Raw genomic sequence first — 18258 nt, 5'->3', positions numbered from 1 at the left:
TACATTTTATTACTTCCCTATTCTTTACCAGCCTCTATGTCAAAGGATTTGCTTTTAAAATTACCAGGAAGAAACCTGAAACGTGTTTAGTACTTACCTCTGCTTACACCATAAAACAAAACTAAAGTGTTAAGTAGTTTTCTAGTGAGACTACAATGTTCTAACAATAATGCGCTTGCGCTGGTCCCTTGCACATGTCCACTGACTGTTTTCTCTTTTACTTGTTTGTGCGACATTTAAAACTGTAATGTGAACTGTGTATGTTTACTATGTGACTTGTGTTTAATGGATAGCACGAACATTTAGATTCTGTAACGTAAGAACTATTGTCTTCAACACGATTTAAAAAATTATATTATGTTAAACTCAGCGAAAGACGTCTATGATCATCATCAGTTTAGTAGTAGTTTAGATCATCATCATCAGTTGAATAAAGCCCTCCTTAGTCCTCCACGTAGAACGACAAATTTGGTATAAGTGGTAGATAATTGTCTTAACTGTAGCCTTAGTATGAGTTCGTTTTACTATGAACGAAATCGAAACTAGAGCGCGTTCGGCGTTCTGATTGGCCAGTGCGAATGAACTCAACGTGTTCTCGCTTCAATCTCGTTAAACGTACGTAAGCCCTGTGGTAGACATGGTGTGAACCATGGTGTGAATACATAACCTATAGTAGTAATAGGTATTCTATCAGGAATACGACTCAAAATAGAAACGTAATGCCATAATTTTGCCACCACATTGACAGCTAGCTTGAAACAAGCCTTTTCTCGAACCGAAACTATACCGACTGTACTTCAAGAAATGTATGGAAAGCAGTAATTTCAAGCATTTTACGAGAGTACTAATAAGCCTTTAGCTTAGTCCGGTTAAACGATGAATTTTTGCGTTTAACCATTCTTGACAGGTTGGTCAATACTAGCCAAGTTTATGACTGCAACTTGTATAGGCGGATGCGAGAATTATATGCAGCTGCGCAGGAGACGATAATGTGTCTAATAAAGTGTCAATATCACAATGACAAATGCACTCGCAATTAAACCACTGCTACTACCGGTATATGTGACACAAAATACATGTGTCTCTAGGAGAACCGCGTTCCGAGACCAGTCCAGAAAGTCAAGAAGTTCTTGTTTATCAGTGACTGTACTGTTGAATGAAAAATGGATTAACAATAGTGGTTCATGACCTAACAAGAATGATATAAAATTGGTCTTTGACCAGGAAAGGAAAAGGTTGGAAACCCCTTATTTAAAGGATTCCATAATATCCTTACCCTCCTCCTTCTTGCGTCTTTTGGTCTCAATGCTGAGAGTCGTGAATGGATAAATCAGTTTTTTGCGGACTATCGTTCACTATCTTGTCCTGTCTTCAAATAGCATACGCAGACTGTTTTTTGTGGCTCTGATTTGGTATGTCCAGCGCATGGGGCTTCAATCTCAGAGTATCTTTCTGTTCACCTTGCCAGTCAGTAGTAGTTTATATCCTTACCATCACATTCCAAAATAACCCACGTCAAAAACAGATTAGCCCTCCATAATTAATAGCCCAAAAGGAGAATCGCTTCCGTTAAAACCATATTAATAAGTTTATGTTTAGAAGGATTAGTTAGCTTATAAATATTTGTCCTGCTGCAATTTATAATTCAAAAACGTCAGTGGATAATCAACGGATGTGTGTGTCAAAACGGATGAACGGATTTAGATAAAACTTATAAGTTACTGATATAACTAAAATACGAAGTAGTTATTTTGGTAACAAATTCGTGGTCACAATTATTTATTGTTCGAAATGCGGGATATTTTTTTCAAAGATACGAATGCCACACTCACCATTTTTGTTTGAACACAAACTTGGCGCCTATTTTGCGTTTACCGGTATCAAAAAAAAATAAATATAATAAGCAATCTGCGTGTACGTGTCATGAAGAAAAATCTGTGAAGATTGTATAGTTATAACATTAACTGTCGAAAAACAACTATTGGAAGGGAAATCCTCCGTTAAGCGTTAACGTGTTAACTGTCAATAACCGACCTTAATCCAACAGCTTTGGATCGATCTTATTTTTTGACAGAAACTCTATACAGAACTAATCTAAAGATTTTGGATCAAGATCGGTTGTAAAAATCGAGTGTTACTCAATTTCTTTACAAACCAATATTTGTAGGAACGTACGAAATTATCGTAACTTCTGTTCTAATATCTATTGTATTTATAAACCGTTGCGTTTGCCTATTGTTATGTAAATATGTATTCTGAATACCGTCGCCACCATGTCTGCAACTTGCATAATTTAAACACTGAAACAGTAACTTCGAAACAGTTTACTTATTCATCGCTAACTATTGGTTTAGTTTCATCGAGTGTCATTTTCTGTTTTAGGCCTTGTCTTTACATGTAAAATGAATAGAATTTCTATTTGTTTCCCATTATTGGAAGTGTTTTAGTTCTATCATATCTTTAAAGTTATTTAAGTGTTTGACTACCAATAGAAAACTGTTGAAGGAAATCCTCCGATAAAATCTCCTATCTCAAAAGATTCTTCGTAATATAACAACACTTGGATAAACACGATTGCGCCTATGGAATATGCGAACTAAGGAATTCCACATAAATGTAGTCGATCACATAAAATCATACATGGATGTATAGCAGTAGGTAATTTGGCAATGAAAAATGAAAACACAATGACAGAGACAGTTTCGCATTTATCATATTCAGATTCTGAACTATACAACCCCCGTTTACCCCTAAGCTTAAAATACTTCGTCAAACAAAACTATACAAGCTGCAACACAGAGAAAAATATACAGACACAGCTCATAAAAAATAAGTGCTGACTCTCACAATCTGCTGACTTTTCATCCGACAAAAATCGATACATACTCGTACATACAGTGAAGCCCGTCTGTCTGTGCGTCACAATTGAAGTGGGGTGTTTGGCGAACTGACAAGCTCTTCACCATTCTGATAAGCGGTGAGTGGTATGTCCTCTGGGAGGTATTAGACCGTGACATTGATTTTAGAGGATATTAGATTCTGCTGGGAGGTGGGCTAATGGCTAACCAATCTAAATTGGTTGCTGAAATTGAAAAAGAATATAAATGATAATATTTGTAAAATTATCTTTGTAAATTCTCTATGGAATGTGAAAGACTCGACTAATTTCAAATCGCGGAGTGCTGCTTATTTATTTTTTATGCTCCTGAATATGAGCCTCTAGCATGGCTTGAATCTAGTCGAGTTCTTCGTCAAACAGTTACGTGAGTAAGCCGAGAACATCATAATTAATTAAATATATCTCATGAAAGTTATACTAAAATTGACGTTAAGGAACAGGAACCCTTTACATAGAACAGAAATATGCACTGAATAATCGATTGCCATGCTTGATCGTGGCTTGGATTGGCAATTTCAGACTTAATTCAATCCAGGTTTTCTTAGGGATCTTCATGAAAGTTAGTAGGGTGTAATTAAATAGAGAGTAATGACTTACATCGTTTTACAACTGGTAAACGTAATGAAGAAAACAAGATTATACAGATCAATACTCATCAAAATATTTCCCTAAATAAGTAATTTTGGAAGAATACCTATTTCTCATGTAGCGATGCGTCACGTTCGCACGCAAATTTTTCGACTGTATGAGCAAATGTGATGTTCATTAGACCACTTATTGCTTAATGGGTTAATGACCAGACTAGACATAGGTACATGACCTGAAAAATGTAACGTTGTTCCCATTGGACTATAATTGCTTAATCTTTGACTAGTTCCAGAAAAAATGTTTTTAATTAGAATTAAGTAAAACGGATTTTTATTTATTACTAGATTCTGCAAGCAGCTTCGCCCGCGTTCCTATAGTAAAAAGTATCCTATCACCCAAGTCAACTCATACCCTGTCCAGTGTCCGTATACCAAATTTCATCAAAATCTGTACAGAAGTTTCAGCGTGATTGACGGAAAAACATCCATACAAACAAACTTTTACATTTATAAAATATTAGTGTGATTTTCACAAGAACCTTTGCGAAAGAAGTTATTTGAAATACCATTTTTTATTACAAATACCATTCTGCAATAATAAGCCAACACCGTTTCAGCAACGGACACAACGATTGCATATCTAACAACCGATCTCCCCTAATTTGGCGCATACAAACGCGTTAGGGAAATACCCACAGAATTTTCAGTGAAAACCCATGGCGTGATGTATGGTGTGGTGGCATTGGTAATAAGACACCAGTGCACAACAGGGGAAGACTTCTTCTGTATTTGTGGCGACACATAACAAGTGACAGAAGGCGCACATAGACTATGCTATCGACGAACAAATCAACGGATTACGCCATAAAAAATCTTACATCGCACATGTAAAACATGAATAGGAAATCCCAAAGAACAACAGTTAGGCAGAAACCCGCCTGACATGATCACCTCGCCTAGTCGGAGGATCCTCATCTTCTTAGGAAATTTTACTGTTTCCTAAATATTTTTTAATATAGCAAATAGGGTACACAAATCAAATAAATAATTAAACTATAAATAAGAGAAGAAGCGCTGTTTTTACCTTCATCTAAAGTCGAAGATATACCATTTAACATAAAAGACTTCACATCAAAGTCCTATAGTGGGCCCCCACTAAAAAATACAGGAAATTTTCCTCGTCCAAAATGACTTGAAACGTAAAAAATATACTTAAAATTACAGCCAGACTAAATCAATACAGAAACCCCTCGCTGACTAAATTCCATTGCAGTGCCATAATATAGAGTGGATTGCGTGTCCCCCTCTAAAACGATTGAGGCTAGACAGGTCGTTATGAGTCAGGATAAGGGGGACAAATTGGATGGATATAACTGCAATGGTAGATATTGGATTGGTTATGACGTCAGAGAATATGACTTGGCTTTTTATCACTGAGATGATGGCGATGCTGGTCGCCAAAAAGTTGATCAAGAGCAATATCACTTAGTTAATTATTTTAGTGTGCTTTTTCATCAAGATTAAAGGCTTCGCAAATCAAGCAATACAAGCGAATTCGTGACCCCTAATCCCTTAAATCCTAATAAATCGCTTGTGGCCACTCGACCATCAAGGCAGTCGGAGGAAAACAGTCCATGAAATAGTTATTCTGTGCACGTTTAGTAACTAACATTTTATACTTCTGTAAATGGTTCCTGAAAGCTGACAAATTGAATTGCCCAAATCAGGATTACACAGACATTTACTTCAGATTTTCTAGTATTATTATTTAGCTTAGACATACAAACAATAAGTTTTCTTAAACCATTTCATCGACGCAAACTTTCAACATTTAATTACTTTTATAGCGTATAATCGAATGAGTTTTTCATTCCAGAATCCACAGAGGTAAAAAAAACTAGATGTGACAACGAACTATGGGGATAGATACGTAAAGAGAAATTAGAGAAACTCGTTCTAGTATTCTAGACATGCTAGATATCATCCATATATCTAGACTAGTATTTTGTCTGGCTAGCTCGGACCTGGTTTTACTAGCATGCTTCGGGCTGAATTCTAAAGGATCATGACATTGGATAGCTAATCTGGTCTTTCTCTGAATATTGTTGTTAAGATCAATATAAATACTATTTTTGAGGTATTTTGACAATCTAAGGCAAGCCATATCAGCCGATGATGAAACGAATCGTGAAATAAGAGACGAGTTTTCGCTCATGTTAATTTCAAAAATAAAATCTTTTATTTATTAAAGTCTTTACAATGACTATTAAATTAAAGTTTATACTTACTTTGACTTTGAAAGGTATTGGAAATATTAGCAACTAGCTTCTGACAGCGGCTTAGCTCGTGTTTCCGTGGCATAAAAAGTATCCTATCACCCAAGTCAGCTCATACCCTGTCTGTGTACCGAATTCTATCATCATCCGTTCAGTACTTTCAGCGTGACTGACGGACAAACATCCAAATAAACAAAACTTTCACATTAATGTAATTATAGTTTAAATCGTATCCAGTACAGTAATACGTTACACCTCTAGACAAACAATATTAAAACTTGTTGAACAACAATTTCCCATACTTGCATACCTATACCCTAAAGGCGACCGTGCAAGTTCATTATCCGACCAGTGCAGTGTCTCGTCCCTACTAAGGTGTGCAGTCAATGAAACCTGTTACACTGCACTTTCCATTTCTTTCACATTTGAAGAAACCATACCAGTTCTGGTTGCGGAAGCAGCTGGTGTAACATTGACATGGACGTTGAGTTACGGTATCATGTTGTTGGATGCATCTTTGAATGTTTTCATTTTAATTTAGTGTAGAATTTTGTCATCACGTTTGTGTTTTATTTATCATAACAAATTCTAAGTAGTATTGTATAGCTCTAGCTTTACTTTTAATTCCAAAGAGAAAAATATAGTGATTTTTTGGAATTGTGCAAAAATAAAAGGCAAGATGTAGTATGGATTCTTTATAGTTAGTTAGATCTAGAAACACAATCTTAGTTACAATTAAGAATGTGTACATGCATGTTCGAATTTAAGTCTACGCTTTCAAACATAAAAACAGACTAAAACCCAGACATTATTTTATACCAAGAACATCAGTAAACCTAAACAAAATCACCGACTAAAAATAATCAACACCGTCTAACACTAGCATCTTTTCTTATCTCAAAACCGCCGCTAAAGATTATCTAAACGCGCTGAGAAATAGGTCACTCGGTTAGATGGCACAATGTTTGGTATATCTTTAGCAGTCGGTTAAATCTAACTATTATGCAACTACTACGTAACTAATGTTTACATTGAACAGTTAATTGAGTACCCAGAAATGTGGGATGAGGATCATTTCATTGGAGAAATTACATCATATTTGTTCTGGTGTGGTTTGTAAATAGTAACCGTCTTAGGATAAATGTGATGTAATTTTTTTGCATTATACATATCAACAGCTTATAAGCGGCCACTGCTGAATGAAAGCATCTTCTCACACGAAGAAGGTTTGAGCATTAATCACCACGCTTGCTCAATGCAGGTTGGCGATTTCAAACTTATAATTAGAAATTATAAGCCCAGGTTTCCTCACGATGTTTTCCTTCACCGTTTGTCAATGGTGTCTAAATAATCTTAGTACATATAACACGGAAAAAGTCACATTGGTACTTGTCGTTGGTAGGTTTCGAACCCGCATCCTAATGCATGAGAAGTGGACATTATAAACCTCTGGGCTACCACGACACTGATTGGATTTTTTGCATGGTTTACTAAAATAATGTGTGTTTTTAACGGTGAATTGTGTCTTGACTTCTTGAGTTGTGTCTACACGGTTAGTGTAGTGATAAGGTGGCTGGCTGCTGTACGATATATCGTGGTATCGATTCGTAAAATCAACTTATTATTGTTTCTAGTCTAGGTGTGATGTGTATACGTAACAGGTCACCGGGGTTCCGACTCAAACCAGGAGAAGGAACAGGGTGGTTTTTAGTCAGCAAGAGTCTGTCTGTCTGGCGGGATAAGGCTCAAAAAAGGTGTGATATGTATGTGAAATTGTGTGCTTTTAAACGACTCATAACACAGGAGAAATCCCTAATGTGGGGCAACAAAATAATCCGAATCACTAAACGGTGATACACACTTAAATCTAATATTCATACATTGTCTGAATTATGTAAATACGAGTGCTAGGTAAACATAGTTAACATAAGATCCAGTTTAATCCAGTTAGTATAATACAATGAATAGTGAATAGTTTACTAACGATGTTTCGCGTAAAAGCAAATGTTAGATTAAAACATCTGTTTTTAATATAGACTCTACAGATATTATAACTACGAGTCCTTCATAATGTATTTAACATAAACATTTCTAGTTTGGATTAAAAATAAGTACTCGTATTACATAGTCTTAAAAAAACTAATCGAAATAATCGATCGATATTTAATTTTGTTCAATGCCACATCCAGAATTTTATAGTTCATTATAAATATTTTAAATAACGAATGGCCGAATGGAACGCTTCCATGACAACAATAAAGTCAAATGTCAATAAAAGTCGTTAAAATTCAAATTCGTATTTCGAATGCTGTTTGTTCTGTGGAGCACTATCATAAATAAAAATCTGAACTGGCCACTGGCTAAAATCGATTCCTTTTTAGGAAATGTCAATTTAATGTCATGTTTCGTTAATCATAAACCTTTTCTATCTAAAATATGTAGAAGAATGAGTTAGTTGCAGTTAATTGAATATAATAACGAAACTGTTGGACTGATTTGTAAAATGTTTATCATTGAACATATTAGGTACTTTTCGGGGAATAATGTAGGCTACTTTTTATCCTGTCCATAGAATCCGAACCAAGAGACATCCAAGAAATATAATAGTTTAGGTAAATAGTCCCGGAGCTGCGGACTGCCTAGCGGGTGTACCGGGGCTCCGGATCGAAAAGCTGGATTAGGTATGTTGTTGTGTTTAGTAAGTAAGACACTCCCTCTCGCCTCGCTGGAAGAAGTCATTCAATGCTTTTCCCCCTTAAAAAAAAGGTATTTTAACACATTAAACGCCATAAAAGTGACCGGCGCTAATATTAACAGATTTTTGTTGGCAGTCAAAGTATTAAGTCAGGTATTAATATCAACGGTCTGAATATACCTATTTATGTATTGGAGAAACAAGTAATCAGTAAAAACCAAACAATAACAGCTACATACAATACAATCGCGTATCAATACGAGTCAACCATTTCATTCCATAACTTGACCCCTCATTGTTCGGCAAACCAACATAACACGAGCTCAAGTTACACTGGACATATCACAATTGAAGGTTCAAGAAATTGATAATGCTACTATCGCAAAATATATCTTTATTTTAGTATAAGAAGTAATATTTATACTCAGTACGATCGTGTTGTTACACTGATACGGAACGCAAAATGGTGAGTCGGTCGGCCATGTTTATTTTATTCTTGTTTTAATTTGCGCCCACGCATTGTTTAGGATCGATGGAAATCTTTTGTGATGTCATAGTGGTTGTGGTAAATTGGATCTGTGTTTGTAGATTTTATGGGTAAGAAAATAATTGTGATGTTCTACCTAATTGTAAAATTCCGGAGCTGCGGACTACCTAGCGGGTTTACCGGGGCTCCTGAGAGCTCCGAGCTAGCTCCGAGTGTGATTAACTCGAAAAATAGCTAACTAGATTTTTACCTAATTTATTTACCTGTGTAGTGTTTAAATCTATGGGTTACAATAGCTACATCTCATATTAAATAAAACAATATTGTTCTAATTAAATAAAAACTAATCAGCGCATTGTTTGTGAGCGCATACCTTCGAAACGGCTACACCAAATATAATAATTTTATTTTTATCGTGCGTTTGTTATTGTTATACCTATTGTATGCCATGCCAGCATCTAGCATATAAATAGGTATATAGACTCCCAAATTATGCTCATTCTTACTCATCCTAACATTTTTAATGTAGGTACATTTAAAATAACATGTGTACTCATATATCAGATGCGCTGAAGGTCAAGAGCACGGCCGCTGCCGTAGAGAAGTAGTTTTCGGTATTACTAGATACTAAAATTAAATATAGATCAATATCATCATGTATTTTGATGAAGTAGAAAACGAACACGAGCTATTATTTTATTAAAAAAAACCCGTAGATGCCTAGTGAGTTTACGAGGGCTCGGGCTCAGGAACGAGGTAGTTTTTAGTCAGTAAGAGTCTGACACTTCTCGCCTAGCCCAAAGTGTATGCTCAAAGGATGGTTTTTCCTAGTTATAAAAAAGTTATAGATTTTCAAACTATGTTAATTTACTCATCCTAGCTCCTTTTATAATGTATCTTTGATTTCCAGTAACCTTAATACCCCTATTACTATTTGCTGCGCTGAATGAAAACGAAACGGCCGCGTTCGACGCTCTGACTAGTTGGTTCGTTACTCCAATCAGTACCTACCCTAAGTACGAGTTTGCTTTACGTTGAACGAAAACGAAACGAGATTCGGCGTAACGCAAACTCGTGGTAAGGGTGGTGACATACAAAATCTCTATATATAAAAATAAATTGCTATTCGTTAGTCTCGCTAAAACTCGAGAACGGCTGGACCGATTTGGAAAATTTTGGTCTTGAATTATTTGTGGAAGACCAGGGAAAGTTTAAAAGCTGTGACTAAAATGTTTGGGCGGTACTGAAATTTGCAAGGTCGGCTAGTCTAAATCAAAAACTATAACAAATTATTCTATCTTATAGAACTCAAGATCATTCTTATGAGTGTTTTTCGCAATGAAACCTTATCTTTACACACATACATAGTTACCTATGTACCTACATACATAAAAATTTTCTCCGCTGCAATTGCAACAAAGAAAACTCATAAAAAATGCGACATAATCGCTGTTATCGTAATCAGTGACTTTCTGGCCAAAGTTAGGACACTCTTTAGATGTCAGATGCAGAGAAATTGGTTCGGTTTTATCTTTAATCTCCTTTGATATCGTGACTCTTTATCTTAACTGTATAATTTCAAAAATATGTTTTGTTGTTCAAAGATTGCAGGGCTATTTGTTGCATTCATGTTAAGTCGTATATGTTTTGTTTTTTCGTTGTTCTTAATTTTATTGTGAGGATTTCCAGTTCTCGTTTCATCACCGTTCATCGTCATTATCAGCCACAAGACGTCTATTGTTAAAAGCTTAAATTCCTAACCCCCAAAAGGCCGGCAACGCATTTGGAACGCCTCTGGTGTTTCGGGTGTCCATGGGTGGCGGCAATTACTTACCATCAGGTGATCCGACTGTTAATTTACCGGCTTATACCATTAAAAATCCAGATGAGCTGTTACCTACTTCCACTGGCTCCCTGCGACTGTTCCTCATTACGATATGTTATGATTATGTGTACATTTTTAAGCAAGTATACCAAAATCGAATTGCTAGTTTCATAATAAATTCAATCCAATTTTCTCAGCCACTATTTTTATATCTCAGTAATAGCAGAGAAAATTGGGATCAACGCCACTAAAAGTCTTTGGGAACCCTTTTAGGGTATATTCTTGTACCTACTTGCCACTTGTCAGATATATCGGTAATATAATAAGCATCATAAAATGAGCTACGACTTTATGACAACCTTGACCCTTAGCCGTGCTGTCCAACGCGAGAAGTCACGATCTTTTACGAATGGTACCCATGAACGCTACTTAACCTTGAGAACGGTTGGACTGGTCTAGTTACATTAAAAACTATTTATTTTTTATTGTTTCGTCCACGTGGTCGCACAAAAAAAGTAACGTATATTGCTCTTCAGTCTTTTATTTTTCTCCAACCTCTTAAAATCCACTCCTTTATATGACTCGGTTGTGACCTGAAAGAAAAACAAACAAACACATTTTAAAATGATAGATAAGCAAGGATTTTGGACGTGCTTTTAAAAAAAAGTAGCTTGCTAAATATTATCATGAAAGAAGCAGACTACAACATAATACAGAGATTTCGATAGTTCCATACTAGGATTTTCTCCTATGTCGCAGGTGCGTTTACAAACATACAAGTTCACGGACACACAATTTGTGGATCGCACATCCGAATCGCGAACCCGCTACACGGTACGCGGCAGCTAGTTACGGCCGTTCCCTGGCCGGGTTTCATGTTGAGACAAATGCTCCTAATTATGTATCATTTAAATGTACACATGAATGCAATAAATGATTTGAGTTTGAGTTTAGTTGCCCAGATACCGCGTCAACTGTGCAGTCACTTTTTATTATCTTCTTCTTTTTAAAGTAACCTTCTTTTACATATTTTCCGGCAACACACCTGACTCTTCTGGTGTTGCGGGTGTCCATGGGCGGCGCTGATTGCTAACCATCAGGTGATCCGTCTACTCGTTTGCCCCATGCCATAAAAAAATATCTTTACCATTATCAAAAGTATTTGCGCAATCAACATGGCATTCACCTTGTTTATTCTAAGCCTATCGTCTGTTGTGTAAAGTCCTTTAAGTTATCAACACTTGTAAAGTGGTGGTACAAATATCTTCTATAGCCCCACTTAAAGGGTTTTGTCATCACTGTTGTGTCTGTCTATAATCTATATCTTTCAGTACCTAGAAGTTCTTATGAAATTTGCAATCTTATTGACTGATATTCTGTTTATATTGATTTGATTGTAGTTTTTATGTTCTTTTCCTTGATGTTGCTTTAGTACCTTTAATAATAAGTGTTTGTGCATCGATATGGAAGTTATTGGTGCCACAAAATTGAAACGACTTGTAACACCTCAGGTGTGGTGGGTGTTTTAAACATGCTCTGATCGCTTATTTTAAGGTGTTCTCTTTGTTTGTTTTGCTCTAATTTCATTTTATGTTCTGATGGGATTTATAGATTAGCATCTGAGTTTTAGCGCATTTTTATGTAATTCAATAAAGAAAGTAGCATATAAGAATAAACTCGAAACTGACAAATAGATTGACAAAGCATATACATACTAAACAAGCAAACTGAACTAGGAGTAGGAAGGTATTTTTATAAACACAAAATAACGTAGAAAAACAGTCAAGGACTCCAGAAGCATTTAATCAAACAAATTGTATCAAGTATCCCATTGTACCACTACTATATACACATAGCTACTACATATATATAGTAGACCCACAATACAGGCCACTTGCATTGTCATATGACCTTCCTCGTACTATTTTGCATTGCATACAACTTTGAATCAAATACACATTATACAGGGCCATTCGATTTGATTAACACGGAAGGATTAAAAGGATGTTTTGAAATGGAAGGTGAATAAGTAAACATTCTTTATTGATATATTGAAATTATTACTTAGTAGAAAATATTTTACCCTATAATGTTCATCAGAATCACCTATAAGTTGTTGGACAAAATCTAAATCAGACAATTAAAATAACTAAACATTCTTTATTGATATTTTTAAGCCATATGAATACGATAGAGTAGAATTACGGTTTCGTGGAGTCTTAAGATACTAAGGAACTAATCATTTGACAAGGTTTAGGCAGTATCACGATCTAATAAACCTGAACCCTTAAACTGCGGTCTTCCTGCTCATCTGCCAAGCGTGGTAATTATGGCAAACCATCTTGTCTTAAAGCGTTCCATAATCTAGCAGTGGAGACTCAGTTAACGGCTCCGGTGTAGTTTTTGTCAGTAAGAGGCTGTCACTCCCTTTCGCCTTACCAATATTAGGATAAAACAATAAAAGGATATTTATTCGTTGTTGATATTAACGTAGTATCATATACTCGTACTTTTTTTCTGCTCTAATAATATCTTGTGGGATCCAAGACACATACACATGTCCCTGGAACGCGCCGGAATTCAGTGTTCCGATGTTTTCATGGTTATATCTCCATTAGATTTTGACTCACGGGAGTTGCAGCGGTCTTGACAGTTTGTGGCAGGCTTGTCCCATTAAAAATAATACTCATAATGAGTTAAATTACACATTTATAAAGTTATTATAGGCATGGGCTAATAAATTAAATTAGTCCATGATAGTTACAAACTAAATCTAAGTTATAACCATTAAAAGCGAAAAGCAATCGGCTGTAATACCCGAACACAATCAAAACACAACCTGTATAAACTAATTTCCGATTCAAGGAGTTTTGCATACTTTTATGTGTTTTTGTACTGAAACACGCCATTTTTCCTTTCAGTGATTCGCTTTTTACAATTTGATTTCAGCCGTAACTTGTGGCCTCGACACGTTTTTAGTTTGTTATAACTGCGTAACTGAATTTGGGTCATCGAAAATATGATTATTGATTGAAGAGGTATACATAATATACATAACATAATACACATACAGGGATATTGTATGAAAATGTATTTTTTGTACTATTTGTTACCGGCGGCCATGTTTCCGTCCCTAAAAATGCGAAAAAAAGAAATTGTATGCCGCACGTTTTATTTATATTGAAATAGATGTTTTTTGATATTATAGTTTTCATAATATAAACTTTTATTTATTGTGATTCCTTCAATTCTAAAGCCTTTTTGATCTAGAATTCATTTTCACATCAATGAAAAACTAAACTAATTAAAATATACATAATACGTTATTTGAAATTATTACTTAGTAAAAAATGTTTTACCCACTAATATTCATCAGAATCACCTATAAGTTGTTAGACAAAACCTAAATCAGAGTATTAAAATACCTAATTAAAACTAAACATTCAAAAATGAGAACATTTGAATAAATTACATTAACTACTTACGATATTATTACGACCGAAAAATTAAATTCAAAATCTTCAATTTGAAATTGATTGTTGACATTATTTCACCTCCTTCCAGATTCAGGTATTTCGCAATAAGATCGGTTTAAAACAATCACCGAGGAGCAGCAAGAATTACCTCCACAACCAAATACTCAAACCATAGTCCACGACTAGTATAAGCAGAACCACCCAATATAGTGACAGAGAAAGCGATCAATATACTGAAGTAATCAGATATCCGTCGGGCCTTCCTTTTAGCAAAGTAAACATTACGACAAGTCGACAAAATGTATATTTATAATTGTGTAGTGTTGTGGTGTTCATGTGTCGATTGTCGATACAGTTTAGAGTGGGTGGTTGTCGATATTTTGTTTTGATTGATTCATCGATATCTACAAAATACTAAAGAATAGAGGGGGTCTTATGAATTTTGATCTCAGATAAACAATAAAAAGTAACTACTGGTGTTTTCCCAAAAAACTTCTTTAATAATTTATATTCGTAGGTTCCTAATCTTTAATCAAACATTACGTTAATTAAACTACATGTTACGATGTAGAAATAATAGTCGTACATAACGGATATCATTAGTGGTTTTTTACCTTTTTACGAGTTCACGAGATCCTTAATATAACAATAAAATAATGAGCTGATTTGTTAAAATAACACTAAGAATCGTTTTTCTAGGGAAAACCTACCTACAGTCACGTTCCGCGCTCGCTTCAAATAACCATCAGACCACTACATGGTAATATACCTATATGGCATATACCTATACAGGGCCCAGAAGGACTAATGCCCGTCCCAGAGCTGCGGATTACCTAGCGGTTTTACCGAGAATCCGGCTCGGAGAGCAGGAGTAGGAACAGGGTGGTTTTTAGTCAGTAAGAGACACTCCCTCTAGCCTCGCCCAAGACGAGAGAAGCAATTGGATGATTTCCCACCCCTTAAAAAACAAAGAAATAAGGATTTTTGCGAGGCTTTGCCAAATTCATATATTGTAGAAACAATTTCAATTTTTACTTTGTAGAAACAGTGAGTGGTTAGTCACCAACAGGGCGACATCGTTATTACTGTGTATCATCGTAACTCAATGTTTTGGCATCGCAAAGGATGTTTTTGATGTATTTGACCTGTGTAGTGTATAATTCTTTACATCACGTTCACACTAATATTATAAATGTGAAAATTAGTTTGGATGTTTGTCCGATTTTGATATATACTTAAGGTACAGTTGGGGTATGCGCAGACTTGGGTGATAGAATACTTTTTATCATACGGGAACGCGGGTAAAGCTGCTGGCAGAAACTAGTAAACGATAAATTTAGGTAATTTAATCATTTTCGCCTTCAAACTATTCAAGCGGCTGAAAGAAACCTCTGTACTTGAACAATGAGGAATCGATGAAGAAGTCTTTTGTACTTTTCAGAGAAAAGTCCTTGAAAACATACTTATACTATATGAGTTTTTTTTGGCGAGGCCAGAGGGAGTGGTGTTAGACTCTTACTGATTAAAAATCACCCCCGTTCTTCTTACTTCTGCTTTTGAGCCGGAGCCCCGGTAACCCGCTAGGTAGTCCGCAGCTCTGGGCAGACTTATATCAGCTTAGTTAACAGTTAATGATTAGCACAATTCTTGTAAAACATTGTTATGTATATACAATGGGTATCTGATAACAGACAGTTTTTGTTATGTTTAACCAAATGATAACCTTTATCTAGTAAACGGTTATAAAGTTATAACTAGACTATAAAACTGACTAATTTTACTGTAAAAAGATAGACATGATATAAAACCTTGGTATTCAATAAGTAAAGGTACATTTGCCAGTTGTGTTAGGAATTTAAGGGTTGTTGGGGAATCGGGGATTGTGAAGAATGGGACCGGGGGTAACGAGGCCCCCAGACACCTCACTCACACAACGAAACACACCGCAAGCGTTGTTTCACGTTTGCTGTTTTCTGTGAGGCCGTGGTATCACTCCGGTCGAGCCGGCCCATTCGTGCCGAAGCATTGCTCTCCCACACTTATGAGAGTATGTCCAGTAATTCAGTCCATACTCTAATAATTTATTGTTCAGACTAAAATATTAATAAGCAACATGTGTATTTAACACTATCCTACATTATTCACATCCACGGACATTGATTAACCTAAACCATGTGCTTTAAGCAATTAATTAATTATTTTAGCTGCCTACGTCATGTTCTTACATCACGCAATGTTATGGCTAAATAAACCATGTTGTATATTCATTATGGCGGTTACTATGTTCTGTGTGCAATGGTTTATTGTGTAGGCTTTATGACAGACAGACAGACAGACTGATGGACAATTCAATTTTGACGTTTCAAAAGTGACTAATTATAGTCAGATGTGTAAATTAGATTGTTTGGTTATTGTTAAGTTTTTTTAATCTAAGTATTTAATTTTAGGGGAAGTAATGGTTAGGTTAGAGCGCTTCAAAAAAGTGGAATATTAAAGTTAATGTACAGTCAGGGGACAAAAATGCAGTAACAGTGAAACTGTAGTACAGATTGACATTTTTAAAGAAATAGACTCGTCAGCATGTAGTAGTAGTAGCAGTAACACATTAATACATACTATTCTCATATCATATCATCACCCCTCTTTATTCCCGAAGGGGAAGTCATGAATACATACTAGTGTGTCTATTTCTTTAAAAACATCAAGCTATATGCTTTGTGTATTGGTACCTACTGCATTTTTGACCCTGACTATACATACATAGTATGTTTTTTTTAAAGTAAGTAAATAGTTACCAATTTTTCAAATACTAGATAAAAAACGTGACATTATATACTTAGGTATTTCGAAACAAATCACAAAATAGGTACCTAAATATTCTTAGATAGAATCGAAACCATATACCCGTGTGAGTGGACTCTCAAGTTCCTGCGGCCCTATGATATACAGTGGTGATATATTCTAATATATTATGATCTAGATACTTATATCTACATAAATGAATTACTACAATACACGCAATGACGATTCATAGGGAAACTGACGCGATAAAGGTGCGGCTTAACGCGACACAAAGCTGAAAATTACTGTCAGCCTTGTCAGCCTTTTAAAAATGCTTATTCATTTTAAATAAAACATTTTAATACAATACATGTAATTATTTTGTAAAAAAACCGGTGTGTTTCTATGACAAGAGGTATGAATGTGTTGGAAGCTAAAAAAATTACTTATGTAAGCATCATATTAGGTTGGGCTCAATGGCTTCTGCCTATAGGATACACGCTAAAACTTATACCGTATGGAGATCACTCATACGACTTAAATGAAGCTACAAGTATTACTAGTCCACAGAAGTACTAATGTAAACAAAACAGAAAGTTAAAAGATTGAGATTTTCAAACAAAATAAATAAATCAAGTATTCACTACTGTGTGAACAGCTTCATGTGACCAAAGAAGAGCTGTAATATTAGAGGTTGTCAAGGATCTTACAGACCCGCAGTGCTGCTGTTATAATGTCATATTTGTAAAGAGCGTTCAAATTGGCTCATACAAATCAGCTCATTAGAATAATGCACTTTTTCCGTCACCTACTGGGTCTATTTCGCTTACCTACTGGGTCTATTTCGCTCATTTTTCGTGTATTATCAGCCAAGATAATAACAAACAAATATGAGGTTTAAATTAAGTCATAAGAGGATTCCCCATACAGCATACGTAGTAAGTAGTTGTAGTTATGTTGCACGAAGCAAGTAACCAAGTAATAGTACGCCGCTTGTATAAAAATTAAAATTTTGAACACGGACGAAACGTTTTCACATTTGTATGTATATTAAATGGCTGCTCGTCTGTAGCCAGACCTTTTTAGTTTTTATTAATTACAATGCGGGCGAGGGATAAACCGCGGAGCTGGTAAAAGTTTGCCGGCTGCGGTAACCAGAGTTTTAAAACAGGCGTTTCGTTTTAAGTCAGTCTGTTTATGGGCTGCGGTGGTTAAAATACGAGGTTAGTTAG

General features: G+C 35.5%; 1 protein-coding gene across 2 annotated transcripts in view; it reads left to right on the top strand.

Moving 5' to 3' along the window:
• Positions 1 to 18258, top strand: part of LOC126911597 (dihydropyrimidinase) — a 58638-nt gene that overhangs the window by 8456 nt on the left and 31924 nt on the right. The window contains exon 1 of one of the 2 annotated variants that reach the window (XM_050699518.1): positions 8859 to 8923. The exons of the other annotated variant lie outside the window; for it this stretch is intronic. Coding sequence (XP_050555475.1) covers positions 8921 to 8923 — 3 coding nt within the window. The 5' untranslated portion in view covers positions 8859 to 8920. Of the gene's footprint in view, positions 1 to 8858; positions 8924 to 18258 lie in introns of those variants that run through there. 2 annotated transcript variants of the gene reach the window in all.

Source organism: Spodoptera frugiperda, chromosome 16 (assembly GCF_023101765.2).
Source record: "Spodoptera frugiperda isolate SF20-4 chromosome 16, AGI-APGP_CSIRO_Sfru_2.0, whole genome shotgun sequence".
NCBI classification, from domain to species: domain Eukaryota; kingdom Metazoa; phylum Arthropoda; class Insecta; order Lepidoptera; family Noctuidae; genus Spodoptera; species Spodoptera frugiperda.
The sequence above is the reverse complement of the archived record's forward strand: the minus strand, read 5'-3'. Positions and strand labels throughout refer to the sequence as shown.